The 21,613-nt window shown below is 37.5% G+C and overlaps 1 protein-coding gene across 1 annotated transcript in view; it reads left to right on the top strand.

Annotated features, from left to right (window-relative positions):
- Window positions 1–21,613, top strand: part of KIF13A (kinesin family member 13A) — a 117,512-nt gene that overhangs the window by 57,390 nt on the left and 38,509 nt on the right. Inside the window, exons 5-14 of the mRNA XM_050890976.1 lie at window positions 5,709–5,801; window positions 6,306–6,486; window positions 7,518–7,605; window positions 8,920–9,054; window positions 9,585–9,697; window positions 14,905–15,016; window positions 15,447–15,659; window positions 17,246–17,356; window positions 18,542–18,676; window positions 19,879–20,009. Coding sequence (XP_050746933.1) covers window positions 5,709–5,801; window positions 6,306–6,486; window positions 7,518–7,605; window positions 8,920–9,054; window positions 9,585–9,697; window positions 14,905–15,016; window positions 15,447–15,659; window positions 17,246–17,356; window positions 18,542–18,676; window positions 19,879–20,009 — 1,312 coding nt within the window. The remainder of the gene's footprint in view (window positions 1–5,708; window positions 5,802–6,305; window positions 6,487–7,517; window positions 7,606–8,919; window positions 9,055–9,584; window positions 9,698–14,904; window positions 15,017–15,446; window positions 15,660–17,245; window positions 17,357–18,541; window positions 18,677–19,878; window positions 20,010–21,613) is intronic.

Here is a 21,613-nt window from a genome sequence, read left to right as displayed (position 1 = left end):
ACATAGTATGTAGGACTTAATTTTGTGTCACACAGCTGACACCTGACCTGTACATTGTGGGGGAAAGTTAGTTATTCAGTATGGTTTTAGCACTGTATGGGTCAGGCACTTAACACGTAGGTGTCGCAGCACCTAATTTGAAGCCCTGGAGACCTTTTAGTGGATTAAGGCTTTGAACGTTAAAGACTCTAGTGCTTTGTCAGTACTGCAGTAGTTAGATGATGCTAGCTTTTGTGCTTTTACGTTCTTGTTAAGGTGAACCATGAGCATCTTTTTTTCCATTTTAGAGAGATTCTTTTAAAACCATTATCTAGCAGAGCTTTTAATAATTCTGATCTCCACAGATCAAGTTTTATTTTAACTATTAAATCATGGAACCAACTGCAATTTATTGCTGTCAAGATTTGCATATTAAAATGTTCTGGGTTAGTGATTAAGCCATAAAGAAACTTGATTTTTCAGTGTTGTACATAACAAGTTGTTACTTGGTTCTAGGTATTTTTGCCGCGTAAGGGAGGGGGTTTCAGGAATGGCAGTGATGTGTCATAACGTTGCAGTCGCGACCTGGTTGAATGAATCTGTGCGAATGAGACAATTATTTCTATTTCAGATTGACAAGTTGTTGTGAACTAGAAATACTAGACATCTAAAAACCAGACACTGAAACTAATTTTTGTTACAGTACATCTTGAACGTGTTTGTCACTAAGTGAGCAGATCTTAGGAAAGACAATACTGGTAACTGCCTTTTTAAAAGGGAGTTTTGTTGGAAAGGGTGTGACCCTTTTTCCTCCGCTCCCTTTTCTTCTCTCTCTGCTCTTCTGTCTGCTGTCACCAGTCCAGAGAACTTGAGAATGTTTAAACTTTATTTGTAAATAGCTTCATTTTGCAGATTGTGGGAACAGGGCCTAGGGTTCCTCTGCAACGTGTAGGTTTCCCTAGGAACACTGTCAAATTGGATCTCTTGATCAGGGCTTCAGAAACTGTAAGGAGATGATTTGGAGGAAGAGAAGGTGAAACAGCATAGAAATATAAGAGAGAATACTTAAATATCTCATTCTGAAAATGATGTGTTGTATTCTCGCATGTCAGGGTATATATTTATCTTTCTATTTTCAGGGACTTTTTATTGTCTTACATAATTTCCAAATTTCAATGTTCTAATAATTCATGCCGGCTCAGAGATTCCAACTAAGATTTTCACATTGTCCTGGTTTCAGCTGGGATAGAGTTAATTTTCTTCTTAGTAGCTGGTATAGTGCTGTGTTTTGGATTTAGTGTGAGAATACTGTTGATAACACCCTGATGTTTTAGTTGTTGCTAAGTAGCGCTTATCTTAAGCCAAGGACTTTTCCGTTTCCCATGCTCTGCCAGCAAGCAGGTGTGCAAGAAGCTGGGAGGGAGCAGAGCCAGGACAGCTGACCCAAACTAGCCAAAGGGGTATTCCATACCATGGAATGTCATGCCCAGTATATAAACAGGGGGGAGTTGGCCAGGAGGAGTGGATCGCTGCTCGGGCATCGGTCAGCGGGTGGTGAGCAATTGCATTGTGCATCACTTGTCTTTTCTTGGGTGTTATTTCTTTTTTTTTTTTTGTTATATTCCTTTTCATTACAATTATAATATTATTATTATTATTATTCTTAGTAGTGTATTTTATTTTACTATAGTTATTAAACTGTTCTTATCTCAACCCACGAGTTTTACTTTTTTTTTTTTTTCCCTCCTCCCCATCCCACTGGGAGGGGGGAGTGGGAAGCAGCTGCGTGTTGCTTAGTTGCTGGCTGGGGTTAAACCACGACACACATGCAGTTCTGTGGGTAGATAATGTGAAGGTTTTATTTCAGAATTGTTAATAATTTAATAGCCACTATTAACATGTGCACTGCCATCCTTTGCTACATTTACTTCATTTTATATTTTTGCCATTGAAATACCCAGCCATTTCAGTAGGTAGAGAACATGTGAAAAAACTTTTTAGCTTCAAAGTGCCATGTTAAACGCCCTTAAGGCATGGTAAAAGCACAAGCATGCCATTTGAAAGTTCCAGGAATATATGTACGTTAAAAGTGTAAATCTGATAGGAGGATGGGTTTCCTTTAGCTTTCAGGTAAGTCACAGATACCATTTCAAATGCTGAAATCTTCAAGATCTTTAGTATGGTTCTTGCTAAAAAAGAAATGTTTATTATCTTGGTTTATATGTTTATGGAAGAATGTCAAGAGTGTGTCAGAGTGATGAACATGTGAAAATAATCAGTCCTAAGAGCTGATGGAAAGATTCTTGGGTCAGTCTCCTGCTGGAAGTGGCCTTCTGAGAGATTGAGAGTTATTCATTTCATCTTTCTTAGATTACTTTTTTTTTCCCCTATTGTTGGCATCAGGTTTGCAGTTGTGCTTGTCAAAATGCACAGATAATGTTTTGAAGCTATGAAGACAGTTACAGCTGTCCAGTGAAAGTGGAAAAGGTTTCCATATTGTCTTGATGTTGCTGTCCAGTACATCTTCAGAACTGAGCGGGCATCCACCAATGTTTCTCAGGTTTCAATTAGCAGAGCATCCCTAACAGTGTGTTAGTAGGGTTTCACACCTTGCAGTGTTAGGGGCACTGCCACATGGGCTGTAACTAGAGTTACAGAGCATACAGCAACATTGTCTGATAATCTTTCTCACTGCGTGATTCCAGGTTAACAGTCTTGCTTCTTAAAGTAAAGGAAACAAGATTATTTAGACTGTGGTCTGCAAGAAAAATTCACCTGCCTTTGCTCGCCTTTCCTCAAAGGGATGAGCAGACAGAAGATCCTGGCCTGTGAGAACTGGCATCTCGTATGCTTACCCTGGGCTCCCTGATGGCCTTGGGTATGCTTTCCCCAGTTTGACTGACTGCGTGTCCGTCAGTCACTTAAGGCTTGCCTGTTTTGAGCAGAAGATGGGAGAGGGGACAGGTGTTTCAGTGTCTGGCCTTTAGTTGCCTCTGTAAGAGGCTATGTGGTCTTAGCCAGCTGGAAGATTGGGAATCCCTGTCTTAAAGACAATAAAGGTTGGTGTAGGGGAAATCTTTCTGTTAACGAAATAAATTTAATATTTTTTTCCTGTATTTCTCCCTTTTTCTGTAAATTAAGTTAGAATCTAAGTTAAAACTCCTGCTAACCTCTTTAAACACTAGGTATTTGTGGAAGAAAAGTCCTGTAAATAAACAAAAGTATTAATTGCAGACGGTATAGGTTTATTTAGCAAAACAAAAATGCAGGAGTGTAGACAGTGGAACTGCATTATTTCTTTTGACCGTAAGTGCATGTAGGCATAATTCTGTATAATACAGATTTTGTAATCAGTTTGCAAACCCACTAATAAAATTCATGGGGGAAGCAGTGAGGTTTATTAATGAAAAATATCAAAATCTCATGAATGATATGCTGTTACCCTCAACAGTGCTCTGCATTAGCAAACGAATAAAATATCCATAATTGAAGTTTAACGTCTTGTGTTCTTTTCTGTGAGTGCACTTAAAAACAAATCTTATTTTATCCCATGATAATTTGACTGGTTACTATAAACATCACTCTTTAATGACCTGTTTGTCGACGTTGGTATTGCTGAGCTCTTAAAAACTGTAATAAAAATACCATTTTAGAATTATGTAGCAGTGTCTGATTGACTTTCAGTTTGTGTTGACCATTTGAAAATTAAATTTCTTCTGAAAAAAAAAAAAAATCCAGCTTTGCCTGTGAGATTCAAACTGGGTTCCTTCCCTGGTATTTAGCAGTAAGGGATTGTGTAGGTCATCTTGGTTATCATGACCATGCCCAGTTTTATAACATTTTGGTATCTGCTTTTTTCCTTGCGAAACATGGAGGAGGTTACTGGTTTATTGCTGGTCAGAAGTGGGTAATAAAAGTTTTTTCCTCTTCTGACAAATGGTTTTATTCTGCACTCACAATCGTTGTGGAATATATATGCTTTTTCTCTTAATAATTATACTCAGCTTCAGTCTTTGCTTGATTTTGCATTCTTGCTCAGCCAGATAGTAAGTGGCTCCCTGCCTCTTCAATATTTGGTAACTTCAAAATGGGCCCTCAGGAGCTGGTTGGAAGGCAAATTTTTGTTTATTGTACGTTCTTTATTAAAATCTTCCACTGATATATTTTCTTTATTCATTCTTCAGTAGTTTAACATTCTCTATAGCTATTTCCAAGTTGTTGAACACTGCTCTCTCAACATAGATATTATAAAATGACCAAATGATCATAAGTTGAATAAGAAGTGAATGAATGTGCATGGGGAAGGAGATGGAGTTATTCCAGAACACAGCAGATTCTCCTCTGGTTTTAATTGCTGTATTCAGTATTTCTGAACTGTGTTTATCCAAGGAGCAGTGACACTTTGGAATTTTAGAAATTCAACTGGAAAGATACACAAAGACCATTTGATAGGGCATTGCTGCACTAGTTTTTCCTTTACAGCAGAAAAGAAATTAAGTTAAAGGAAAATAAAAGTAATGTAGTACTTTTTTAGTCCTATTTACATGCCTGTAAATCATTCCACAATCATTCCACAGGTTGTTCTGCAGGAATTTTCTGGGCTACCAATTACTCAAGGATTATGGAGTGTAAATATTCTCGTGTAATGTATAAATGTATAGCTAGATTTTTTTTTTATGCCAGTATGTTCCATTTTGAGAACTGTGGAAGTCACTATTGCATCCACTGTACAAAATAATTTCTTGTAACTGACAACTGCTGAAACTAACTTACCAAAATGAGAGATGCAGCTGATCATAGCTGTTCAGAAAGTCACTAGGCAGTGAATGTAAGTTTAAAACCAAACACCAGAAGGTGTATAAATACTGTCCTTAGCTCAGCTCTGCTTGTTTTGGGTGTGCATGCAGCTGGTGTGATTCTCTGATCAAAACTCAAAGCAGACAACCCATTGACCGTCTTTGTGGTGTACAAATTCTGGGCTTTCCTATTAAAAAAACCCAACCACTATGCCTATTTTCGTCTTCTACATCTAAAAGATTGAAGCGCATCTAAAATCTGCCTGGCACAGGGAGACAATTTTCAGACTATGAAATCCTGCAGCTGATGTTTCAAACTATGGTTTTGGCAGAATATATCCTCAAACAGCTCTGTTGAAGTCTCGCAGCCTCCTAATACGCATTTCCTCCCTGACTGTCATCGGAATTCTTTTATCTTGATTCCAGCATCACCTTGCCACGGGGTGAATCATAATAGCTTATGGTGACACTTGAGGCCAGTTCCCAAGAGAATAACTGCTACTATTTCTAGCATGATATTTGTTGTACCTCTAATATCCTAACTCACTAATGGGTTTCATTGCAATTCTTTTACAGAACTCTTTTGAGTATAGTTTGTGATTAAAGAATGTATATTAATTGCAAAATTTACATGTAAATAATACAAAATTTAGATACCTATGTTGTTTTCTAAACATTCAACTTATATGACACCTTTTGAAGAACTGCTCCCTTCACAGGAAAATCGGCAGTATATTTAAACACAGAGGTAGCTGTTACACTAGTTTCAGGCAACAGTTTTGAACTTGTCACTCAGTTGTACGTGAAATCATTTGTTTGTTCATCAGTACACTCAATGGTTTGCAAATTATTTTTTACTTTTTTTTTCTTGTTTTCAATAAATTTTAGTCTATTATTCAATTTAAAACAAACTTAAAAATAATTATTTTCTAGGTCAGGAAGTGGTGTTCAAGTGCCTTGGAGAAGGAATTCTTGAAAAGGCCTTTCAGGGATATAACGCTTGTATTTTTGCCTATGGACAGACAGGTGAGTCTCCTGTGCTAAAGGGGAAGAACACTTTTTGTGCACAGGGGGAGTGGGAAGAACAAAACATAAATATTAAGCTAGATAATATTTTAAAATTGTATTTTGAAATATTGTAATGTTAAATGTCAAACATTTAGCACAGCCAGTGACAATGTAAAGTTCTTAAAGCAGCTCTGTAAATATGTGTCTAGTTACTACCTGTTGGGGCCACTTTCAAAGCCTGAAAGGAGTAGTTCATACCAGAGGCTCATTCAATCTTTTGTGTTTGAGTGTATTCAAAGGGGTCCCAAGTAATGGCCCTGCTGAAAGAAAGCTTTAAGATAATTTCTCTTTTTGTTTACCTGTACCTTGTAGTCCAAAGAGCAAGCTATCTGTCTGGAATAGTATGTCATGTTGTTTCGATATGGGCTTCTGAGGAATAAAGAGAGAATTAAAACATGCTTCATGAACAAATTAGTAGCTCAGAAACAACATTCTAAAGCATTTTCTTCTTTCTTCCTTTAGGTTCAGGAAAATCCTTTTCAATGATGGGCAATGCAGAGCAGCTGGGTCTGATCCCACGGCTCTGCTGTGCTTTATTTCAGAGAATCTCTGTGGAAGAAAACGAATCTCATACTTTTAAAGTCGAAGTGTCCTATATGGAAATCTACAATGAGAAAGTCAGAGATCTGCTTGACCCAAAAGGGTGAGTACCTTCACTTTCCGCCACAGCCTTCCTTATTTTTGTCTGAAACCATAAAAGTAGAAATCACTTTTGGAAGTCCTTGAGAAGGTTTTTTCAAAATGTATAATATGCAGCTTCTTTAGAAAGGATTAGATACCAAACACCAGAAAGAAGAGAATATCCATGTAAAGCTTATGTATGAAGTAGTAACTGGCGTGGATCAATTTAAATATTAGGATACCATCATAATGATGCAGACAAATACTGTATGAAGTAGTTTACCACCAGAAAGCAAGACTACGTACCAGTAAATTCTGGGGTACTTTTGCCATATGATCCAGACCGTATTCAGGTAAGCATTTTTGTCAACTAGGAGGAGTTTGAAACTTATTTACAGCTTGGTTCTCATGGTTTAGACGTTGAACTTCTTGAATGTGGAAGGGTAACACCTCAGAATATACTCATGGCACTCTTTCTTCCGTTTGTCTACACAAAAATACTGATTAGGCTCTCTGGCTTGGAGATGTCTAGACAAGAGGTAGTTTGATAGGGTTTTTTTCGGCTGGGCATTGATATACGTGGTATATATTTTGATTCTTGACCATAATTGCACTAGGTGAAGAAGTATGCAAGTTAGTTAAAAAGATAGATTTGAGACTTACTTGATATGTGTCAATAAAGCATGGAAAATGCAAGAAGAATTGAAGCTTTAGCAAATTGCTGGGGGGGGGGGAGGATATTTGGTTACGTTTTTTGTCAGCATTCTTTCTGCCAAATAAGGCATTTCAGGTTTTGTTCCAGCCACAAATACTGGGGTGGGAGGATGCATTAAAAATAATTCATGTATATTAAAACAGGTTAGATTAATTTGAGTCTTTATTGTTAATTTGAGTTAAAAACAATTCTGGAAGACTTTTTTCCTCCTGTTACAATTAAAAGACATAAATTGACCTCTGCTGTATAGAAGATTCTTATCATTTCATACTATAATTTTTGTTTTTTAATAAAGTTCACACTAGTGGATTGTGCATAAAGTCTACTTTATTCCATAGGAGTCGGCAGTCCCTTAAGGTTCGAGAGCACAAAGTGTTGGGACCGTATGTAGATGGCCTGTCTCAGCTGGCTGTTACAAACTTTGAGGTAAATCTAAACCAATGACAAGTTTATAAATAACACCTATGTACATAAGCAATAGGAATCTTATAAGAGATAAACTAGTGTCTATCCAGACATTTTGGTTCTTGAGTGTTTATGATCTCTGGCAATCACAAAGATCTTCTCTAATGCTTCAGGAGTATTTTTTTTCATGTAAAAGCATTGGATTTGCCTTTATGTTGGTTAAAAATATAATAGTGGTATCTCTGTATTTTGCACTTTTCAATGCATATAGTATACACCAAGAACACACTGTTTCCTTGACACAGGAAATATGAGGCTTCCAAAATAAGAATATTAGTCTTCCAGCATGAATTCCTTTGATTTTGTTGTTGAATACAACCTCTTATTTTATACAGGTGTATTGCATGGGGAGCTACAACGCAGCTTATATAGTTCATAATTTAAATCATGACAGCATCTGAGCCCACTTGAGTTACCAAAACACATTCAAATAAATCAGTATTATAGAAGCCAATGAACTACTATAGCTACAATGGAAATAATTAATGTGGTGCAGTTGTATGAATTGCGTAGGCCTTTCTTTTTATGAGGAAGCTAATTTGGAAATGTTGGTTTTTAAAAAATGTTCATTATTTGTGTAGTATTCTGTGGGAACCATTTTGCTTTTTTATGGGGATTTTTATTTTTCTGAAGCATCTGTGCATATTAGCGTTATTAAAAACTGCTTTTGCAGCTTTTCTGGTGAATTGCGTACTTTGAAAGCACACCTTCTTTGTTCAAATTCTGGGAAACTTTGTTCATACCTAGTTTTTGGCTGATGACTTTCATGAAACTGTCTTGGAAGACTCAGCAAGCACATATATCAGACTCGGCATAGTCATCTTTGTTTTTACATATGTGGGAAGGTATAGGCTCCAAGTGAGGTAACCCTTTGAGCCAATTAAGTAAAGATAGTGCAGTTTAGTAAAGAGATGCATTGTGTTTGCTTGTGTGAGTAGATCTGTGCTGGCCTGATTACTGACATTAAACAATATGATTTGTAACGTGGATGTTGCCAACATATTTCAGCAACAGATAAGGAGAAGGTGCATTGACTGTAGTTGCTGGGCTTTTAAGTACAGCACTTAAAACAGAGATGTGATTTAATATTCTGTAGAATTACATACCCTCTGTACCAATATATCTCAAAATGTGCAAAGAATTTTCTCATTACTTCTACCTTCCCTTCTTCCTCTCTCCCACACGTACACACCCTTCCATCTAGATGGGGATTTTGTTCAGCAAGCACAATACTTGCTTTTATCCTAGCATCACTTTTTACTCTTTTTGCTCTAGGATATTGAGTCACTAATGTCGGAGGGAAACAAATCACGAACGGTTGCTGCAACCAACATGAATGAAGAAAGCAGCCGCTCTCATGCTGTATTCAATATTATAGTGACTCAGACACTTTATGACCTGCATTCTGGTGTATGTATTTCTGTTGATTAATTTATGAAGTTGTGGTGAATTCTTCTTCTTTCCTCTTCCACATACATTATCTGTTTAGCTGTGCTTCTACCTTTAATGCCATGGGGTCCAGTAATCAAAGCAATATTGGCAAGACCATAAGATTGAGAGAACCCTGGAAGAGTGAGGAAGCACACCAGATAAAGCAAACAGTTGGATCACTTTTTAAGATTATATTGCCACCATGAAACCTGTCTTAGGTCTTAACTGTTGCTGAAGTTGATGTTTTAATGGCCTACTCTGCCAGTAAGCTGACTGATGTTATCACAGCTGATTGTGGTTCATTAGTGCTTCATCCCTTTACTATAAAATATATGAGTGACTCTTAAAGAGCTATAAAAACTCTGACAATTCCTTCTTCTCTCATATCTTGAATGTGATACTTTAACCCACATTATTAAGAACAATGTTTCATGGTGCCAGTGTCAGATGTGTTAGCACTTTGTGCCGGTGTTTCTTAGCTGTTGTTCTCCCACGTTCCATCTGCGCAGAATTCTGGAGAGAAGGTCAGCAAGGTCAGCCTGGTGGATTTGGCTGGAAGCGAGAGAGTGTCCAAAACGGGAGCTGCAGGAGAACGTCTGAAGGAAGGCAGCAACATAAACAAGTAAGACATTGGCATACGCAGGTTGCAAAGCTTAATCTTGTAAGAATCACTGTTGTTTGGTTGGCCTCCTTTCTTGGTGTGCTTGTCACAAGTCAGTTCAAATGATAGACCTCATCAGAAGCAGTTCGATATGGCTCTTTCAGCTGCTCTGTGCTAAACACCGTGTGTTTCTTTACATTGGCATAGGGACCCTGAGTCATACTTGACTCACATGAGGGCTATATGAATTTTATCTGGAAAAAGTGACAGCAGCGCTCTTTAATTAAGCATATACCTTTTGTGATTCATTTATACACCCTGTCCCCAGGCTCATGTGTTTGTCTCATCATCTGCTCAAGGAAGAATGCAAAGTTGCAGAGTTGAATGGCTTTGTTCCAACATGTATTAAAATATGTAAGAGTATAATTCATAGTTTAAGAAAACCAGATCAGAATGAACCTGTGTTAGTTCATCATTGCCTTGGGCACTTGTACTCAAGCAATGACAAGTTTCAAGGCACTTTTTTACCGTAATTACTGTGTTGTTGCCCAAAAGCAAGAATTTAGCACACTATTACTGCTGTCTTAAGTGTACTAATTTTCCTGGGAAAGAAAGAGTTTAACTGTTACATTAAAAGCTACTGCTTTTTCAATTTAATTTTGAAATGTTACAAAATGTTTTGGTATTTTAAGTGAACAATGACAGCACAAAGTGTGTTTGAACAGCATTCATACTTAAAATGATTTTAAATTACCTCTTCTTAGAGTTTGAACATGTTTGCTCTTTCTAGCTTAATTTCTAATCTGCTTTGTGTTTAATGCATCATATTGGTACCCACGCTGGCATAGTCCTTGTGAAACAAAATGATGTGGCTCTGTTTGCCTAATGGCAGGTATTGTACCTTTACCCTGCAGTTTACTAGTTAAATTCAGATTGGTTTTACTAGAAACTGTATTTGTATTTTGCATAAACAAAGGTGAAATTAAATGTTTCTTTCTAATTCTTGGGGAAGAATTCAAATGCCAACTCTCCCAACAGCTATTAACAAATTGCAAGTGTAGCTATAGATATAGAAAGACTTCCCTTTTTTTCTCTTAGGATGTTTACTCAGTGTTCAACTTTTATAGTATCGATGCAGTAGGGGAGGGTTGTTTTGCCCGTGCTGAGCCTCTTTGACAACACAGGACTTCAGATACAAGCATCAAACTTTTCTATAAAAGATATTTTAAAAAGTGGACAGCTCTACACTTTCCCATCAATTAAATTCTTATGTGATATACATCTGTATTACTTAGTCCATTTATTAAGCATTCTCTATTTGAAATCTCTTTTGGAACTCGTAGGTGAAAGAGAATTCTTCATGCTATGCTTAGTGTCTTCTGTTAGATTTTTGCTGTTACTTGGAGCTTTAGTGAAGTCTGACTTTTACTGGAAGCCTCAAAATTGGTATACATGTTTTATCAGACTAGTTCTTTAGAGAATATTGTGTATGATCTTCTTTTGGGTGTGATGCACCTTACTTATTAGGGAAAGGCAATAATCTTTTCTGGAGTGATACAGTATACTTAAACTATATACCTTACTATGTCAGCTCCTTTTTTTTTATTATTTTTTATTCTTTTATAAAAAAGCAGTAACATGTATTGGTAGCACGTGTTATGTTTAATGAGATCAAAAATGGAGCTGCTGAAATTACCCCACAAATGAATTTGCTGCTTGTGCTGTTTTATTGCCTTGAAGAAGAATGTGGAAATAATGTACCTGTTTATGTATTTACAAGGCAGAGAAAATGTACACTCAGCCGTGCATACCAAAACTGCATAGTGTGACATTCAGCCGGTCTCTGCAGGTGTCTGTGCCGTTTGTTTCTGATGAAACCTGGTTAGGGCTCTGGTAGCTGCCACCTTGGTCCCACAACTCATCCTGTTGTAAACACTCTTTCCTATCTTGGTACAGCATGTTGCAGAGGGGAGGTGATGGATTGCTCTCCCACTTACTGAAACAACGGAGAGTTGTGTCATTTTGGTAACATCTTCATAAAGTTGTAATAAAGATTACTTCTGGTTTTTCTTGGAGCTGATGCAGAGTTGCCTTGGTGAAGGTGCTGGGTGTCTGCTCTTTATTATTGAGGTTTTTGGGGGACTCGCCATACCTCAGGAAAGCTGGATGTGCTTGTTCCTCCCCAGGATGTGCTAGTTCCCATACTGAGTGTAGAAACGCAAGTGCTTAACAACTCTTTGTGGTGTAGTCAAAGAATTTCTAGAATACAATAGTAGGAGGAAGCAGAATAAACAAGCTATCAATTAGTGGCTAAGAAAAATACTTTCTGTGAGCAGTCTGCAATTTTAACTCTGATTAGCAAAATCATGGCTGTTATTTTAACTTAAGAATGCAAAAAAGAAGCCTTTAAAACGTAGGTGGGGGGAAGGAATGGGTTGGGACAGGTCTGGCTCCAAGCTAATTTTAGGGAGGTTTTTTGTATTCAGAGTTAACTAATAGAAAGGTGGATTCTGCTTATTGAAGAATTTGGTTGTAAATTGTACAGAAGTAGCTTGAATGGGTGTCATTTAGGGACAGAGTTGTTCCTTGCGGTGAGGAAGCACCACTTCCCTTCTGAACGCCGCTGACTCAGGCCTGTGGTTGGGAGTGTGCCAGCTTCCCACTGCCCGCTAGCAAGGGCATCCTGGTCGTGCCTGAGGAATAGGCACAAAGAGGACAGAAAGTGTGCAGAAATGGCACTTTCCCATGCTCTTGCACCATGTAAGTTCACTCTGCTGCTTCGGAACTGGCTTGGTCTGCTGTGCGCTATGGGCTTAGGCCTTCTGGTTGATTCATTATAAGTAGTGTGAGATAGGATCAAAGTAATGACAGATCTCTGATGCATCATTTAGCATGAACGAAAGCAGTCAATGAGTCCTGTAATTATTTTGTTGGGCAGCCATTTCTTTACTGCTTTCCTTAAAGTCTTTAAACAGCTTTGTATTATGAAATCTCAAGCAGAATACATAAATTACTCCAGTTTGGCTTTTATTGCAGATGTTAACAGTCTTAAAATAAAATCAGTATTTATAAGGAGCAGAAATATTATCACATCTTTTAATCCTGTGTTAATAAACTGTAGCGTATAATTTCCTGTTCATTAAAATACAGTGCCCATAACTCAAATTGGTGTTGCAGTCCTGTTGTGAAATTGTTTTCAATGTTAGGCCTTTTTGAATCCCTGTTCTGCCCATCTCCCTTCTGAGTGTCCTTTTCTTCCTTCTCCCCCAGTTTTTGTCTTTGGTGTTCACATTTCCCCTCATGTAAAGAGGGAAAGAGGAATCAGAGCAAAATAGGCCAGGGTAACTTTTTAACTTTATGCTCCTTGAAGGTGGACTCCATTGGGAGTGTGCTGGTGGTGCTTTTCACTTGTGCTGTAGGAGGTTGCTACGGAGCAGCATACAGCATCCTACTGTTTGCTCTTGCATGTTTAGCACGCTGTCACCTCCATCTGTGGAGACCGGAGACTGGAGGCAAGAACCAATTCTCCCTCCCCCATCCTCCCTCCACAAGCTTTCAGAGGTTGTGAGGGTTTTGTTTGGGTCACAAACTAAAACTAACTGTCCTTTTTGCTGTGAATTTTTCAGAGGTGAATTGGAAAGTTATCCTATAGACAAATTTACAAAATAGAGTGCTCTCTTGGGAGATCAGATTTCCTAGCCTCTCCTTAAATTTCTTTTTCTTTTAATTTTGCTTTCAGGTCTATGCTATCTTCATACCACTTTGTGCTATATGCAATATGGGACATCCTTTGTGACACACGTAATGGTTCTTGTTAGCTTACCCTCAGATATCTTCCTTGAAATATTCTTCTGCAACATTTTTGTCATTTTCTAAATGTTATTTCTGAATCACTGGTAGTTTCCAGCAGCACTAAGGCCCTGTTACAAATATTGTGCAAACACTGCCTATCAACTAAAATAGTACTACTTTTTTGAAAAGAAAACTCGAAAGGATGGAGTGGAACAGTACAATTAAAGATTTATTTGACTATCTAATTGTGATGCTGCTGAAGTTTTCCTTAGTAGTTATGAAGAGTAGCTGGATAATTGGGCATGAATATGATGGACCAGTATGCTGTTGGGCTTCAGTGCTGTGTGTTTTAAAACCCTTTAGGCATCTGTTTAATGTTCTCAGGCTCCTGAACCAGCTCATTATCTTAAACATACTCACCCCAAGAGCCCCGATGTCACTTAAAATTTACGCAGGGTTGTATAACAATTGGATAATATAATGCACATATGCTTTGCACAGATTGCTAATACAGTTACCCCTGCTGGTAGAAGTGGTACATGTACCAAAATGAACGAGTTATCTGTATTTTCTTCACAATTTTAGAGTGGTGTTTGGGATGTGGCTGTCTGCTAAGCAATTCGGGGGCTTTTCTCTTTCACGCTTGTGCAATATTTTTGTAACTGGGAGACTGTTTGGTCAGTTCCCCCCACAAGAAGCTAGTGAGGCTCCACCTCAATTATAAGTCAACCCGTTTGTCAAGGAACCTCCTAATCAGTCTCTTCTGATGAGCAGTCTTCCATTGTTGTGTGATGGCTGATTAGTTACTGGTTCACCAGGCAGACTAGTTCTCCTGGGCCATAGCTGGCTTTGTCTTGAGGATGCCTCCTTATGGCTAGAGAATTGTTAACTTTTAGTCTGTTGTTGAGCCGGTGCTCTTAAAACATTGTTCCTAGAGACAGGGGATTCTTGCTGTGCTGCCAATGCTGACTCGTAACAGTGTCATGAGGCAGTGTCCGAGATAGAAAGATTTTTAGTCTCTGAGAAAAGGTAGATGTCTAATCAAAGGCAGTGATTCTCCATGTACTGAAGCAGTCTGCTTTGCACTTTTCAAACTATTTTAAATACCCGAATATTTCAACTTAGTCTTCCTGGAACTTGGTCTTAGTACCAGATGAGATGAAACACTGTAGATTTTTTTTTCTTCCTGGAAAAACACCATTTTTTCCTTCCAAATATGTAACTTTAATAAATACATTGCCCTGTTTGGAGCAGGGCAGTGGGCTAGCTGATCTCCTGTGGTCATTTCCAACTTAAATTATTCTGATATTTTTAAAATTGGATGTGAAGTTCTGCAGAGCACAAATTAAACTCTTTAGCAAATCCCCTTTTCTGTGTTTTATTAAATCTACATTTGGAATATGTGTTAAATCTGTTCTACTGTGTTGCATTTATAGATCACTTTCAACGCTGGGCTTGGTTATATCATCGCTCGCTGACCAAGCAGCAGGGAAGGGGAAAAACAAGTTTGTGCCTTACAGAGACTCTGTACTCACTTGGCTTCTCAAGGTAATTAGTATTTTCCGTTCACCCTGTTCACAAGATGTCAGCTTAATAGTTTCTAGGGTCATTGTAGCATACCTGTGTGTACGTGGACTTCTTGTTTTGTTTTGTTGTTTTTTGTTGGTTTTTTTTTTTTTTTTTTTTTAGAAATAAGCTAAGGAGCTCTCATAGCTATAAGTTGTTCCAAGTAATATGGACAGATAAGTGTATTTTGTGTTAATTCTATGTAAAGTCCTGTTTGGCTATTTTCAGTTATAGTGGAATCAAAGCTGGTGAAGGTGGCTGGAAATGTTTATGGATTGTACTGGTTAGTTTACATCCAGAGTACCTTTCAGTGTCTAAATAGTAAGCTTTGTATTTTAAGTATCTTTGTAAAGACATTGTATAGTCTCAGAACAGTTTTTAACTTCAAACTTTCTGTGGGTGCACTCTACAGGACAACTTGGGAGGAAACAGCCAAACTGCCATGATAGCCACAATTAGTCCAGCAGCAGACAACTATGAAGAAACGCTCTCTACTCTGAGATATGCAGACAGAGCCAAAAGGATAGTTAATCATGCTGTGGTGAATGAAGATCCAAATGCTAGGGTCATCAGAGAATTACGTGAAGAAGTTGAAAAACTGAAAGAACAGCTCTCGCAAGCTGAGGTAACATTATCCACAGTACAATGTAAACTTAGTTTCCCAAGGAAATGTCAAACTCTGGCTGGAAGACTAGCTTTCTTTTAAGTCTTACAAAATGAGGAAAGGAAGAGTCTTGCACTTTTTTTTTTTTTTTTAAATAACTGTGTTTCCTGAAATAAATCTAACATAATATTTGCTTATTTTTTAATAACTTTTTAATGACAACATTGTACTGATGGTGACCCTTGTCAGAACAGACTGTTACTGAAGAACTTCATGTCAATTGATGCAGCACAGATAAGAGCTAGAGTACAACTTCATTCTGTAGACTTATTAGCAGAAATTTTTTTTTTTTTGCATTGGTGGGCTATATAATTTTATGATGTCAAATGGAAAGGTGTGAAAAGTCATAAATCTGGTATTGGACCACAAAATATGTGGGACATTTCTCTCGACATTTGTGAAAATCTATAAAAAATGGTCAAAACTGCAACACTGAAACCATCAGCAATTTGCTTTACTACCTTAACAGTTAACACTGTGTGACTGCTGCTTATCTTAGATTTATACTTCTAATTGGAAGGTAAAGTGTCAGGGTAGGAGAGTTTACTTGGTGATACCTGGAGAAACTAGGCACTGCACTGTAAGAAAATATTTTTCATGTTTTCAGGCAAGTCACAAAATACTGGTGGAAAAAGAATAGAAGTGTGTCTGAGGGTAAATTTGTGTGGTGTTTAAACTTCACGTTCATTTAAGGAATAGTGTGCCTTGTATGAACAGTTCCTTACAGGCTGAAATGGGAAAATCTGCTTTAAGAAAAAGGAGCCATTCACTTTTTTCATAGCTAAAAATCTGTTCTAATCCCATATTTTAAATCAGAAAATATTATTGTAACACGTTCTTAATTATGTTGGTGGACTGTGGCTGAACACAATCAGTAGGAAGGCGTCCAAAGTCTTACTAATTTTTTTAAAAAGTTTTTTCTCTTATACCTTCTGTTAAAAACAGTTATATAGAGTTATAGGCCAGCCTGTTGAATTGTTACTTGGCACTGGACGTATTTGAGCCCTTTTCTTTTGTTTCCTATTGTGAAATGCAAAGTCTACGTTAGCTCCAGAGCATGCCTTCCTTCGAAGGTAATCAAGACGGTCAGTCTGAAAGCTTTAATGCAACTCTAGGAACACTTAAGAAACCAGGATAGAATGGAAGGCTAAATATCAAGAGGAGTTTGTATTTGAAACTACTTTTGGAAGAAAGACTTTCCAGTTGAACTTCAGACAGCTAAGACTTAAAGTTTTTAAATATTCATATATTTTTATACAGACACTGACGCTTGAGTGGCCAGGCCCAGAGATTTTGTTGGTTCCATTAGCCTCTGGAGCTATGTTGATCTTCAGCTATTTCAGATCTGGACCCATTATAGGTTGATTCTGTCCTCTTCCTTTGCAAGTGACCTGTTTCTTCACCTTCTGCCATGAAAAACCTGGGGATATAGTTGAAACCTATACTTGTTGCATTTCATATTATGTTGCTGTGTTCAGTTTCCTTGTGCAAGCAGATGTTGCAGTGGGAAGAGTAGCTGAATGTTTTTGCTAATTTCTGTCTTTTAGGCCATGAAGGCACCAGAACTGAAGGAAAAATTGGAAGAATCTGAAAAACTAATAAAAGAGCTAACAGTCACCTGGGAAGAAAAGCTAAGGAAAACAGAAGAAATTGCACAGGTATTTCAGAAATTTTGAGGAGGAAAGGCCAGATACTCATATAGTGCAAGTCAGCTGAATTTCATGAGCTTTAGTGGACTGTGCTGTCTTCCCTACCAGCTATTTAAAATTCCTCTGGATTTTTGTCTTTTCCCTTCGTTTCTGGGGTTTTGGGGGTTTTTTGTTTTGTTTTTTTTAAAGTGTAAATTTCATTAGGATAAATGTAGCTGTGTCATGATATCATTGATAAAAGCTAATATTTGATTTTAAAGTGAAACATCAAAATATGTTTGCACAGCTCATTTATTTATAAGACCACAGTGGGATCTTGGATGTGTTTCCCTTGAAGTGACTAAGAAAATGAAGAATTACAAAAGGATCAGAATTTTGGGCGGTATTTGTTGCTTTTGCTTTTAGTGACTTCTTAACCAGAGAAGGAAAATGTGTATATGTATTCGCTAAAGTTCATTTATTATTATTGTACTTAAAATAAGACTTCTGGATTCCAGTGTACTTTTCCATCATTTCCACCATCTGTAGCTTGGAGAACAAGTATTGTTGGTTTCTTTTTCTAGTCCTAACATTCCAGAACCATGCTTTGGTGCAACCACTGTTTGAAAAAAAACCCAAACAAAAAAAACAAAAACAACAAAAAAAAAACCAAGACGGGGGGGGAAAAACAAACCAAACCCAACCAGCCAAATATGAAAACCCCAGCCCCCAAACTGTATCAGAGCAAAAGACATGTGTGATCAAGCAGATGATTTAGCTGAATTAAAAATAATACTGCAAAAGAATAAACCTAAACTGTGGCACGCTGTTTTCTAAATTATCTATAACTATGATTATCTTTGAAGTAATTGCAACTGAGACTAGTTCTTAACTAACATAGATGTACAAAGCCACATTGTGTTACTTACGAGTAGCTCTAATAAAATCAATAGGGCTGCTTAGGTAAGTAAGTGCCACTTTGGGGAAGCAGGTGTTTGAAGATTAGATCTAACTTTTTATTGTTGGTGTGTAAAAATAAATTCTGTTAAACACAGGGTACTTGACCAGTGTTTTAAGTTCTGTTTCTGGTAGCGATATACAGAATGCATGTTCAGCGTGTGCATCTGCAGCTTTAGTTGCTCTGCTTTCATTTACTTTTTGTACTTGTCTCTACATATTGCAGCAGGCAAGATTAACCTATTTTTGTGCTTGCAGGAGAGGCAAAGACAGCTAGAGAGCATGGGAATTTCCCTTGAGTCTTCAGGTATCAAGGTTGGGGATGACAAGTGTTACCTGGTGAACCTGAATGCAGACCCTGCGCTCAATGAGCTTTTGGTTTACTATTTAAAGGTAAGAATGTGAACAGGATGTTTACACAGAATGAAAGGACACTTGTTTATTGTTTTGAATTTCTAGCTCAATTTGTTATTCAGAGTGTATTTAGAGTTTTAAGACTAGTTGCAGCAAAATAAGATAGGCCTCCTCCTACTGTTTAGGCTTTTGTTCTCCCTTTGCAGTTCAGCTTCATTGTTTTCCTAATTGATCTCCTGATTGCCAACAGTGGAAGAAGTGCTCAGTGTTCACCAGCGTTGAGATAAATTCTGGCTTTTCCAGACAGGATGTACCATAAGAACTGCCTTTTTGGCTGAACTTGAAGTGAGAGCCTCCTGTTAGATGCTTGATTTTGCTAGTGAACTGAGGATTGCTTTAAATATTCAATGAGTTAATCATAAAGAGATGATGTTTAGTAATAATCAGTAAGAGTAAACATAGTCTTTGATGACAGAAAAGCTTAGGAAAAAGAGAAGGATGGGGGGAGGGCACTGTTAAAAGTTTACAGAAAGGTATTTTCCTAGTGCCACTAGCTTTCATACCATTCTGTTTAGCATAGTCTCGCGTCAGAGCGAAGTAGTGTCAAATACAAACCTAGTAAGTTTGTAAGGAAATTTGAGCTCCTTGTCAATAAGAAATGAAAGACTATCCTGTCTTTTTATAGTTACTTTTCTGCTTTAGTGGCTGAGATAGGGCTTCTGTATTTGAACAGCAGCAAATAAAGCACAACTTCTCTAACAACAGCAAAGTAAAGTATTTCAGCAGAATTTACAATACAACTTGAAATTATGTAGAGATTAGTATGTTTAGTTGAGTTGCTATATAGCTGTTTTCTGAAAAGCAGCCAACTCCGTGCACCTTGTTTTACTATCCATGTTGTCCTCTGTTATGTACCTATATGACATGGCTGGTTTTCTTCACTATTTGCATTTATTGTTTGTATGCAAGCATAGTCTGAGAATATTTGTAAATCAGAATTTGTGTGTCAACTGCTTTATTTTGCTTTATCTAAAATTGTATGAAGAGAAAGTGTAGAGCAGAAGAACAGTTCGTGTGTGACCTTTACAGTCTTCAAATCTGCTGTGGCACCATTTCTGCTCTATAGAAGCGCTTAGCAAAGGAGAGCACGTAGATTGTGCAGTCTCAGTGCTTTAGCTAATATTTTCTTAGTTACATAAACAGCGATAGTTTGCTTGTCCTAGTAACAGCTTATTTTCTAGGATCACACAAGAGTTGGTGCAGATACTTCTCAGGATATACAGCTCTTTGGTATAGGAATCCAACCAGAGCACTGTGAGATTGATATTGCTTTAGATGGAGAAGTTACACTGACACCAAAAGAAAATGCAAGGTAAGAAAGATCAGCAGCACTTTCCAGTGAAGCGTTCGCTTTTCTTTACCGGAAGATAACTTGCATGCATTACTATTTTACCTAGTCAGAAGTATCTTACATTCTGATCAATGAGTAGCTTCAATTTAGATGACTTAGATACTTAGAAGTGAAATTCAGCGATAAGACTGAGATTTCCCCATACTTGTACACACCCACCCTCCCACCCACTCTGCAGCATAACAGGCTATCAGTGGTTTGGCTCAGAATAAACCATTGCAAGAAGCTATTCAGTAGAAATGAGGGACCATTGCTTGTCTGTGTCTTGGGTGGTAACAGGATCACTGAGATGCTGCTGGCTATCGCGACCGATGGGATAGTAGGATGTGTCTTGATGGGGGAGGAGAAATTGTGCCTTGTGAGTAGTTCCTGTTGTAAAGCTCAGTATTTTGTGAGAAAGAGGTGTTTTAAACATCTGAAGATCTTTAAATTATTTTCTAAATCTTTAATTGCTGTTGTGTCTAGTAAATATGCAGTGTGAAGTCACGTTTCTCCTTTTGTTTCTACTTCCGTATCTTAATTATTTTTCATTTTGGGGGCACTGTGGCTTCTTGGGAGGAATTGTAAATGTCTCTGTCACTTGATCTCCAATGGTGTGTAATAAGCTGTACCTTTGTCCTAGTTAATAGTCATGCTGCTTGACTGAAATCTGAATATCTAAATAACGTACAGATTAGTATTAAAATGAGAAACAAAAGTTTGAGACACCCTTTTTAAAAAATCCGATCTCTTCCATTCTGCCTTCAGTAAAATACCTCTTAGCATTTGCATTTTTCTTCTGCAGCCTACAATACAAAATTTCAAATAGATGGGATTCAGACTTGTGGTGATATAGTTACTGTACTGGAAATCAGTCATTTTGACTGGCAAGAACAAAGGCACATGTCAGTGGAAAAAACATATATTTTGTTTTACTTGTGCCTGATCTGCAGTGCTTAAGTAGCTGTTCTTAAGATACTCGTGTCAAGAGAAATTTACCAGAGTTACCAGAGTTTCATTGGAAAAAAAAAATTTTTGAAAAAATCTGGTTTTAAATCAAATGCTTACGTGTTTGTGTTAACTTACTTGAGAGACAGCTGAATTCAGAAGACTGCATCTGAAAAGGCTTTTTCATTTTACTTAAGGGTTTTTTTCCCTTTCAAATAAATTGTTCTGCTTTGTGACTCACATGTGCAAAAGTTCAATAGCTCAATTTTTCCCATTTTGTGATTGAAACTTAAATACAAAGAAACCTAAATGCAAATGTAGCAGTATACCAGATGTTCACAAAAATAGACCCTTGTTAATAATAGAGACTCCATTTGTTGAGAGAACGAAACTTGGATCTAAGGGTCTTTTCTTATGCTTGAATGCAGAGTATGTTAACAGTATGTTTTACAACTGTGTGTTGACTAGCTTATCTGGGAGAGCTTTATCAGTAGGATTTGCATGCATCCAAGTTTACAGGCTGTTTATAAGAAACAGGTAGTGACCCAATTTGAGAAATGGGCATTTAAAGAAAACTGTGCAACTGAAAGCAACCTTGTGTATATGTTTACTGAAGAGTTGTACCAGCCAAAGCTGGA

Source organism: Gymnogyps californianus, chromosome 2 (genome assembly GCF_018139145.2).
Source record: "Gymnogyps californianus isolate 813 chromosome 2, ASM1813914v2, whole genome shotgun sequence".
In the NCBI taxonomy this organism is placed as follows: domain Eukaryota; kingdom Metazoa; phylum Chordata; class Aves; order Accipitriformes; family Cathartidae; genus Gymnogyps; species Gymnogyps californianus.
Note: the sequence above shows the minus strand (reverse complement) of the source record. Positions and strands in the feature narration are given on the sequence as shown.